Source organism: Carlito syrichta, unplaced genomic scaffold (genome assembly GCF_000164805.1).
Source record: "Carlito syrichta isolate Samal-C Ts95f unplaced genomic scaffold, Tarsius_syrichta-2.0.1 Scaffold308100, whole genome shotgun sequence".
NCBI lineage: Eukaryota > Metazoa > Chordata > Mammalia > Primates > Tarsiidae > Carlito > Carlito syrichta.
This window is the reverse complement of record NW_007252196.1, coordinates 254,663-264,463: the sequence shown is the minus strand read 5'-3', so window position 1 is coordinate 264,463 and position 9,801 is coordinate 254,663. Positions and strand designations below refer to the sequence as shown.

The following is a 9,801-nucleotide window of genomic DNA, read 5'->3' as shown; positions in this document are numbered from 1 at the left end:
CAGATTTAGAGCCTCCGCGAGAAGTCTGGCAGCTCTGCTTTTCTGTCGGTGCCCTTCACCTCCTTCTAGGCCCCCTCCTCAGAGATGGGTTCTCCCTAACACCTAAATCTAGTATCCTCCCTTCCTCCCATGAGAACAAAAGCTTCACATACTCCACCTTTCCCGTACCCCTATCAGACGGTACCCCACCACCCAACACACTCGCTCACCCTCCCCAGCTCGCCAGGCTCAGGTTTCTGCTCCCTCGGTCGCAGGGAGGCCAGTCAATCTTGATTCTATTATCTAAAGCCTTAGAAGACCCTTGGCTCATAGGTGATTAAGGATGGAGACGAGAGCTGCCTCCCCCGAGCTTAGCTAATGGAGTAAAGCGGTGAAGAGACTTTCTAATCAGATCAGCTCTCATTTCTAGACTCTCAGGTGGCCCGTCCCGGCAGAGGGTGAAAACCAATGCCTGTCCAGCCGGGAACAGGACAGGATGTACCTGGAGACCCACTTCCCGGCTAGCCAGAAGGGCCCTGCCCAGTCAAGGCGAGTGGTAAACAGCACCAATAAAAGTGGGAGCGAGACAACAGGGCTAGAAAGAAGGCATAAGGACACAGTTTCCAAAGTCAGTTCCCTTTATTAAATGATTTTCACAGACCAGAAGTACAAAATAAAAGTAGAAATAGGCCCCCATGAGGAGCTACAGGCGTGACCTCACATGACTCCTGCTGCAGCAACTTGAACAAGACAAGAAGCAGCTATATCCCTAAGGTGGGAAAGTAGGACGAGAACTTGGATCCTGCATTGCCCGGCCTCCCACCCAATCTCTCCCCAAATAATAAAGAGCCATCCTTGTGAAGCAGCGAGTTAAGACCCCCACTGCTCCAGTGAAGTGCATACCAGCAGGAGAGTTTGTTCAGATGGCACAGAATCCAAGGACTACATTTCGTATGAGGAGAAACTGGTACCAAAACATGGGTGGAGGAGCCTGGGGCTGTGACGAGGCAAGCACAAGGAGAGACACTCTTCCTCCTCTCTACTCATCAGATCCTGATGCAGAGTCCTCTGAGCTGGGGGGAGTACTGGCTAGCTCTTCTTCTTCCGAGTCCTGAAAACCAAAGGTCTCTTAAGGGAAAAAGTGTACAGTCCCATTGCCCTCCCAGCCACTCCTCAGTGGGGAAGGGCCCCCATTTCCTACTCCCCCAACTGTAGCACACACCTGCAGAAGCCCAGAATTCCACCCACCCATGCCAACTCATTACTCTTCAAGACCAACTCCCACACCGATGCACATGCTTCGCACCCTTCCTGGCCCCACCGCCCCGTGTTTCTGCCTCACCTCACTTCGCCTCCTCTTCTTTTTGCTCTTGTTCTCGCCAGAAGAGCTCTCATCACTAGACACAAACTCTTTGCTCTTGAAGCTCTCACTCAGCTGCCTTGACGATGACTTGGATGAGGAGCCCCTGGAGGGCGTTGATTTCTTTTCCATCTTTACCTTTACTTTCTTCTTCTTCTTTGACTTATCCCTATATTAGCAAGAGGGAAAAGAAGCTAGGTCTTCAGGCTCTCCCCATCACCATCAAGGCCAGTCCTCTCCCAGCTTTACCAAGGCCATTCCCAGTCCCAGCCACACTGCCCTTTTCACTCTGAACAGAAACAGCCACATCAGCCTGAAGGGAGAGTATCATGAGTACCTCAGAAGAACCAAGTCACAGTCTGAAGTAGCCCCATGTGCAAAACTTACTTGACATTTCTCGCTTAAGCTTTAAAAATTCACATGAACTGTACACTGTGCTCCAAAATAGTAACTTTAAAATTTCCCCATACCTTCAAGTAAAATAGACCCTCCAGAAAAATGGGCCACATTTATCTACTGACTTCACTTTCTATCACATCATGTGGACAGTAGCCTACCCAGATTTAAGCACTGCCCCACTGCAATAAAAGCATGTCTCCTATCTTTAACATCTCAATGCTCAACTTTGACCCGCAAAAGAAACTGGCCAAAAAATCAGTTACTGGGCCATGTTGTTCCCAGCACTTACCTCTTAGAAGACTCGCCTCGGCCCCCTTCATATTCTTTCATGGCTTTTTCATATTCCCTCCTGGCATCCTCAGCCTTGCGATCCCACTCCTGTCACACACAAACACACACACACACATACAGCAAAGAATGAGCCCTTTTCCTTGACATGGGCAAAATCAAAACAGAACAGTTCTGCCAATGGCCACCTTGCCCCCCCCAGAGTCACAGATTTACCTCCTTGAGAACCCTTCTCGCCAGCCCATGAGATTCCTGCGCCCCCTTTCTGCTGCAACTCACCTCTTTTTTCTCTTTGGACATGGCCTTCCAGATCTCGCCTGCCTTCTTGGAAAGATCTGTGATGCTGATGCCAGGATGATCTGACTTGATCTTCTCTCGGCTGGCATTGAGCCACAACATGTATGCAGACATGGGCCTCTTGGGAGCATTGGGGTCTTTGCCCTTCTTCACCTACATAAGAGAACACAAATGCCTTTAGCTATTTCCCCCGGACCTTCCACATTGTCTCAAAGACATTATTTGGATCAACAAACTTGGGGGGAAGAATGAGGAACTAAACATCACTGACTAGAGTGAGAGAGAACTCTCTGGGGCAGGGATGGTGTCTCCTTCCCCTCTTCACCCCAGTGCCTAGCTTACTAGAGGCCCTTTCCTCTGGGCTCCTGGGAGAAGAAGCCTGTATCCCAATGCAGATCTTCCACAAGCGAATTACTTCAAGACCAGAGAGAAAAATGTCTAAGAAAATACCCCTCAAGGTTATATTCGCTAACTACAAAAAGCAGCCCCAGGAGGGCCAATCAGCAAGTCCTTACGGGTGGTAGACAGGAGAGGGAAAAAAAAATGGGATCCCCCACACACCCTCCCATCTAGAGGCAAGTCTGCACCTCCACAGGCTTTTTGCGGCTCTTTCGATCCTTGGCCATCTTGGCCTTTTTGAGCTGTTTCCGCTTCTTCTCCTCCCGATCACTGTCACCCTCATTACTAGAAGAGCTGGCAGAGGCATTGCTGTCAAACCTGCCAGAAAGTAAGGCTTAGACTTAGAGAAAGAGGACAGGACCCCACAACCTCCAAACAGGAGAAATCCCAGAAGGGGTGAGGAAGACCAGGAAGGCATCCACCACCAATTCCCAACCCTGCTTCATCCCACTCACTGAGGCATCAACCATCCCCTCTCCAGACCTAGCCACAGCAATGAATGGGTCACTGTTGAATCACTCAATGAAAAAATAATAAACCAACAGGCTTCAGCTGTATTCCCCAGATCCTAGTTCATCGCCTGGATGCCAATGACAGAAGCACTGTCTCATTCTTGCCCAGAACATGGCCCAAGTCCACTTCACCACTTTGAGTTAATCACTTTAATCTACCCGACAATCTTTTCTAATGAAGAGATCATTGGTTGCTGTCAAAAGAGGACAATCAACTTCAGTCCAGCCCAGTACAACACCCACATAACTGACAGTCCTATCTTCAGATAATGGAACTCCCTTACACCTGTATGCTGCTGAACAGTTTTCTTTTTTTTTTTTTGAGTTGGAGTTTCACTCTGTCACCCAGACTGGAGTGCAGTGGCCGCTCCCGGCCACCGCAGCCTCGATCTGCTGGGCTCTGGCGATCCTTTCGCCTCAGCCTTCCAAGTAGCTAGAACTACAGGCGCACGCTACCATGCCCGGCTCTTTTTGATTTATTGTAGAGATGAGGTCTCACCAAGTTGCCCAGGCGGGTCTCGAACCCACGGGCTCAGTGCTGAACAGTTTTCAAGGTACTTTTGCAAGCATTTACTCACTAACCTTCATAAGCATGTGGCAAGCAGAACTAGTGTTGGGTGTTTTGGGGGGTTTTGTGCTATCCAACACTCATCCCCAATCCTTCTGGATTAAGAGAGTTGAGTCCCAATTTTATGTTGGGAACTACCTTGCCCCCACTCAGGACAAGCTCACTCCAAAGGCTCCAAAGTGGGGGGAGGGCAGTTGGCCTAGTTCTGGTCTATTAAAGCCCCACACATTCTAATGCCTCAGGCTAGAAGGGGGCAGGTGACCACACTGGTCACTACACTGTTCACCAAAAGAAGCACATCTGAGTGTTAAACCAGTAGGATTAAGCCTGCCCAGAGCTTCTGAGAGAAACTGGGGCAAACCTATCTAGAAACAAGGAAACTGAAAGAAACATATGTGAGCACCTGGGTCTAGTAGTGCCTGAAGCCAATTATACCCCTAGACTCTACAGTTACATGAACTTATGAAATTCTTTTTTATGGATTTCCTTTTAGTCAGTGTGTCAGATTTCTGACACTGTCAATCAAGAGTCTTAACCAAGTCAGCAGGGTACAACTGCCATTTACAGGTGAGGAAACTGAGATTCGATGACTCACCTAACAACTCCCAGCGAGTAAGTCGGCAAGCACTGGCTCTCATTCCTGTTCTCGCCCCACTACAATTTTCTGGCTTCCAAACATGTCTTGCACTTATAAAGTCCTCAGCAATTTCTAAAATGTTTCACGTGTCACCTCTCTGAAGGTCACTTTCCCACTCTGGATCAGTGGCTAATGTTGGGACATGAGAAATGTGCAGAAATCTTCTGGTCCCTTAAGCTTATAGGTCACTATCCTACCCCACCAAGGTATAATCAAAACTCACTCCTCTGCCACGTCTTCCTCCTCTTCACCTGGGTTGAATGACTCATCTAAAAAAGGGCACAGGACATATCAGCTTCTGCCCCACTGGAAATCCTACCCCCCCCACCCAGACACGCAGCTCTGGCCTAAGGTGAGTCCAGCCCAGGCCACAGGAGGAGCACCTGACTGTCCCCGCACCCCGGCACAGAGGCTAGCCCACCGGTTTCTTCTCCCGAGTCATCGCTGCTGTCATTGGCATTCTCTTCCCTGATCTTGCCCTCCTCCTTCATCCTCTCCAAGTAGGCATCGTGCTGGTCTTCATCAGAATCAGCATACTCGTCATAGCTTGGGTTCATGCCCTAGCCAGGGAAGAGAAAGGAGTGAGAGCTGACTCACCCTCAGGTCAGAATTCCTGCACTCAAAAGCACTCCCCCATGCCTGTCAGTCAAAGCAGCAGCTCCCAGAAGACCGTGGGGCTGGACTGTCCACACACAGCCAACGTGCAGGGCCTATGCCCAAGTAGTTCCTGCCAAGTGGTTAGTCCAAGCCCCTCCCTCTCCCAGCCCCACTAGGGGTTCCTGAGGGGCTGCGTAGACTGCTCTAAGGTCATGCAGAGGAAACCTGCACCAGGAGGGGGAAAGGGTCACACGCACCTCTTTTTTCTATAAAGGTAAGAGAAGAAAAGAGAGTGAAAAGGAAGTTGGAAAAAAATCTCTGCCCTTCCCCCTACAGAAGGAACAGGAGAGTCTCCTCCTTCCCACAAAGAGGTACCTCTTTCAATCCTCGGTTTTTGATGTTGAGCTTTTTTGCATTGACAAAATCAAACAGCTTCCCATATTCTTCCCTGTGAGGGGAGATGTACCGTGTTACAGATGGGACAGGGCAACACAGAGGCGGGCCACACGGTGTTCTGATTGACCACACTATCCAACCCGACAGCTCAAAGTCCCCCGAGGAGAGCAGTAAGGAAGAGTCAGACACCAGGCCTGAAAGAGGAACCTACACGGCTCTGAAGAGCTCTGGGAAAGAAAAGGCGTTCACCTAACAGGCACAGAGCAGGGTGAGAGTGTGAGGGATGGGGGTTTCACATTTGTACTGGTCTGTATTTCAAACTTCACAGGGTTGGCATGAGGATTAAGCATAAAGATGTTTGCAAAATGCTTGGCCCAGAGTGAACACTCAATACGCATTAGCCGCTGTGTTCTCAAGCACGAAGTTAATTCCAGGAAAGAGAGATAGCGTTTCCATCATGGGAGGAGTGGAGGAGTAAAAGGGCTAGTACCAAACACATAGAGCTTCCACAGTTCAGAGAATAACTTTTTCTACCAACAGAAAGAAAGCAATGGAGAGGTTTCCAAAGTCTGAGCAATGCAGGGAGAAGGATCAAATCCCAGTGAATCAAAAGAAAAGTTCTGCTCGGGGCTTGGAGAGGGTCCCCAGGCCATGCCAGCCTTCCTGGTCGGGCTGGGTCAGGACCAGGATGCCCAGGAAGTGACTGGTGGAGGCTCTCACCTCTCAATGCTGCTGAAGGTATACTGAGTGCCCTGCTTGGTCTCAATTTCAAAGTCAAAGGAGCGAGTGGTGGTGGTGCCACGGGCAAAATTGACGAAGGAGATCTCATCAAAGCGGATGTGCACAGGTGGCTTGTGGACGTAGATGAAGCCCCGCTCCAGCGGGTACAGCAGTCCTGAGCTCGCCTTGTAGGAGCAGGTGATGCACTGGGCCCCTGAGTGCCTGACAAAGGGTGCAGGGAGGCCGATCAGTGCCAACCTCAGCAGAGCCAAAACGCACATCAAGCAGCAGCAACATGTCTGTGCTCAGATCCTCAACTGAGTTAACCTTACTAAGCTGTTCTGACAGAGGTGCTGACACCCATCATGATACAAGGTCCCATCCAGGCCTCTACCAGTCTTCATTCCCATTTCAGGAAGGGTTTACGAAGGAGACATGGAATTTCCCATCCCCCTGCAGGCCAGGACCCTTGGCCTCTCACCCCTGGAAGTTGCCTGGGACTGTGATCTTGCGGTTCACCAGTGCTTTCATGACACGGCTGACCATCTCATAGAGCGATCCTGACATGTTCTTGGTAAGCCGCCCCTCAAAGCGCTTCTCCACCTCTTCCCTACAAACAGAGCAAGATGAGGCTACAAGCACTTTTCATGGCACAGCTGTCTCCCACTTAGGCGTGGAAGTAAGTAAGTCCAGGAAGACACTCACTCGTTCATGTTCAGAGTCAAGGAAATGTCTTCGTCCTTGGAGAAAAGGAGGATCAGGAAGTGATAGCGGGTCTGGCCCTGCTTGATGGGGGGATCCAGGCTGATCTGATAAGGAAGAGTGGACAAGATTAAGCACCAATGGATGCTCCACAAGAACCTGCAGTTCTCCAACACAGAAAGTCTGAACACCAGCGAGATCCAGCTACTAAAATCTCAGGCAAGAACCAGATTACGTAGCCCAAGGGGTTTCTGCTTACCACAAAGAACATCTGGCGCTGGTCCTTGTGGGGCAGCAAAAAGAGACGCAGTACCGTGGTGTAGGGGATCTTGTAGTCAAAGGTCTTGCCGTGCAGGTGCAGAAAGGTGGGGTATATCCGAATGTCATAACGACCACGGGGAGTCAGACACTGCAGCTCCCGGAAGATACAGATGGCATCTCCAGTGGCCTGGATGACATCTGCCTTCGACAACACATTCTGGGCAAAGGCCTGCAAAAGCATCCTGGTAACCAGGCAGCAGGCCCCTGCCCTCAGGCCAGCCAAGGCCTACCCAGCACCATCTGTTCCCAAGGCGACCATGGAAGCCTCACCTCAACAGGGTCCACACCATCCTCCTGGGTGGGAGGGACGTAGAAGCGCACCTCCATGAGAGACACCTCTGCATCATCGTTCTGGTGGAATTCCAATGTCACCTCGTTCTTGCCTGTGGTGCACTGGGACACATTGCTGAGGGGAATCTCAAAGACTGGCTGGTCACCAATGTCGAAGGAAAGCAGCTGCCCTGTGAGGAAAAGGCGTATCAAGCCACAAGCTCCTCCCCTTAAGTCTACATAAACTCCATTCCCTCCAAACTATAAGCTCCATGAGGACAGGGTACCAGAGCTAGTCTGTTCAAACACTGTGGATGCTAAGCAAATACATGCTAGAACATGCAAACTGATGGGAAATCGGAGACAACAGCAGAGGAGAGAAGAACAAGTTAAAGGCTGAAGCCCTTCATCCCACCTTCTGCCCCAAACCTGTCTCCCAGAACTCACCACCAAACTTCACCGTCCCCCAGTTCCAGCCCTTCACACACAGATCCTTCTCCATTAGCTCAAGGCGATAGTGAGTTTTGAAGAAATCAGAGAGTTTCTCAAACTCCTGTAGGTGGAGGAGAGAAAGCACAAGCCCAGTAAACTCTGGTGGCCTCAACACAGACTTAAATGTCCTGGGATTATTTTCTGAGAAACTGTCTTAAATACCCTTTATCAGAAGCCTGTGCAGACTTAGCACTTCAGCTCTAAAACTGTTCAGAAGTTGCTGAAAGGGGTTCCTTCTGGAAAATGGACCTCAGGCTAGGGGAGAAGCAAAGTAAGGACTGACACCCCTGGTTAAGACTTCACGGTGCTCTCTGACTTTTTACATTTTGTACAGGTATCACCTTAATGAAAATGGAATCAAAACCAAGTGAAATCTTTAACTCAGGTAGTTCAAAGTGGGAAACAAAATCCACAGTAAGGCATCAAGCTAAGATTCTGCACCTGGGTAAAAGCAACAGGCGAAAACCACCATCTAAATCAAGGCAAGAAAACCTTCAGGAGTCGAGGCAAAAAAACTCAAGACTTTAACATTCAGAGCTGAACAGTGACTGCTTAACAGCCTCCATAGCTGTGCTCTAGGGAGCCCAAACCAGCAATTACAGGGCTATCAGAGGAAGGAACCCCAGCTCTCTAGAAGATTAAAACAAGATGGCACAGTAAAAAAGGAGGTTTGAAGCAACCAGACATCTCACCGATTCTCGGAAGCCATCATACTTGTAGACGTGGCCGTTCTTTGTGAGCAGTTTCAGTCCATGGCCCAGAGCTACACGGCGCCAAATGCCTTCTGTTAACTCCCCAGCCTGGATGTTGTCCACTTTGCCCGTCTTGCTATTCTTGAAGATGATGCCCTGGCGGCTCAACCTCAGTCGACCATCATTCTAGCAGAAAAGTAGGCCCAGATGCACGGGGACAGTACACACTGAGTCCTGGGGTGCACTTCTACCCCAACACCCCTTTTGGCTGCCAGCGGGCTGGCCAAGTTATCAGTGCGGGAGCAACAGCTGAAGTGGTGAGGGCTAGTCACAAGACACGAGCGGCCAGCAAGACTGGATTCTAACCCTGGTTCTGGCATCCAAGACCCTTGCAGGTCCTCAGTTTCCTCATTTGTAACATAGGAATGTGAGACGGAACAGCACCTATGGTCCCTAGAACTTGAGACGCTCAGTATTGCCTTGTGTTGGGAGAAACACCAGGTACACATTTTACTGGGTCTTCCTTTTCTAAGTAATAGCATTATCAAAGTAAGCTCTTGGTAATGGACAAAAACTCTACCCTCCTCCCCTCTCTCCACCAACATTGAAAGTCCACGCCTTCTCACCATGGAGCCTTTCACCTCCTGATAGACGTCGTTGAACTCCAGTGTCTCTGCCATGCTGACCTGCCCGTGGTGGCCCGGGCAGAGAGCCCTGGACTGCACAGGGGAAACCGAATACACTGGGAGCCGGGCCCCAACTCCTGGGTGGGCGTGCAGATGCTCAGCAGGTTGGGGATCTGAATTCAAGAGGGAGGCAGACCAGCATGAAAGACAACACCACGCTGTGCTCGCGGATGGAGCTAGGCGGTAGACCCTGACTGCGCCTGGGGTGTCTCAAGATCTCCCCTGCCCAGGAAGCCACAGACGGGCTTTGCAGTGCACCAGGGGCCAGGCCCAGGCCTCGTTGGAGAGCAGGGCCTGGAGTGGTGCTTACACCCCAACCCGACACCCGCTCTGGCCGCTCCACCGGGAGCCATGGCAACAAGCAGCTGGACCCCGGGCCCGCCCGGAGCCCGTACCTCGCCCGCGCCGCAACCCAGCTCGGAGCGCAGGGTTTCCCTCGCAGCGCGCCCACCGCGCCGCGGCCGCGGACCTACAGCTCACCCCTCC

At 50.9% G+C, this 9,801-nt stretch overlaps 1 protein-coding gene across 2 annotated transcripts; it reads right to left on the bottom strand.

Annotated features, from left to right (window-relative positions):
* Positions 1 to 599: 599 nt before the first annotated feature.
* Positions 600 to 9,726, bottom strand: SSRP1 (structure specific recognition protein 1). Of its 2 annotated transcripts, XM_021715975.1 has the most exons (17): positions 9,256 to 9,726; positions 8,630 to 8,815; positions 7,893 to 7,998; positions 7,446 to 7,636; positions 7,114 to 7,344; positions 6,858 to 6,961; positions 6,634 to 6,762; positions 6,153 to 6,374; positions 5,412 to 5,484; positions 5,294 to 5,302; positions 4,861 to 4,999; positions 4,663 to 4,708; positions 2,911 to 3,040; positions 2,306 to 2,476; positions 2,028 to 2,116; positions 1,322 to 1,508; positions 600 to 1,090 (listed from the first exon to the last, which is right to left on the bottom strand). In XM_021715975.1, exons 1-17 carry the CDS (start codon positions 9,307 to 9,309, stop codon positions 1,019 to 1,021), a joined length of 2,139 nt encoding a protein of 712 aa, XP_021571650.1. In that variant the 5' UTR covers positions 9,310 to 9,726; the 3' UTR covers positions 600 to 1,018. The 2 variants fall into 2 exon arrangements, with proteins under 2 accessions (XP_021571650.1, XP_008063085.1); XM_008064894.2 differs by lacking the exon at positions 5,294 to 5,302.
* Between the last annotated feature and the right edge of the window lie 75 nt (positions 9,727 to 9,801).

Excerpts from the sequence above, each read along its gene's own strand:
- SSRP1 (XM_021715975.1), bottom strand. The coding sequence starts at position 9,309 with ATGGCAGAGACACTGGAGTTCAACGACGTCTATCAGGAGGTGAAAGGC. Across the intron at positions 8,816-9,255 it reads AGGAGGTGAAAGGCTCCATG|AATGATGGTCGACTGAGGTT; the intron begins GTGAGAAGGCGT and ends CTTTTCTGCTAG. Across the intron at positions 5,485-6,152 it reads ACCTTCAGCAGCATTGAGAG|GGAAGAATATGGGAAGCTGT; the intron begins GTGAGAGCCTCC and ends CTCCCCTCACAG.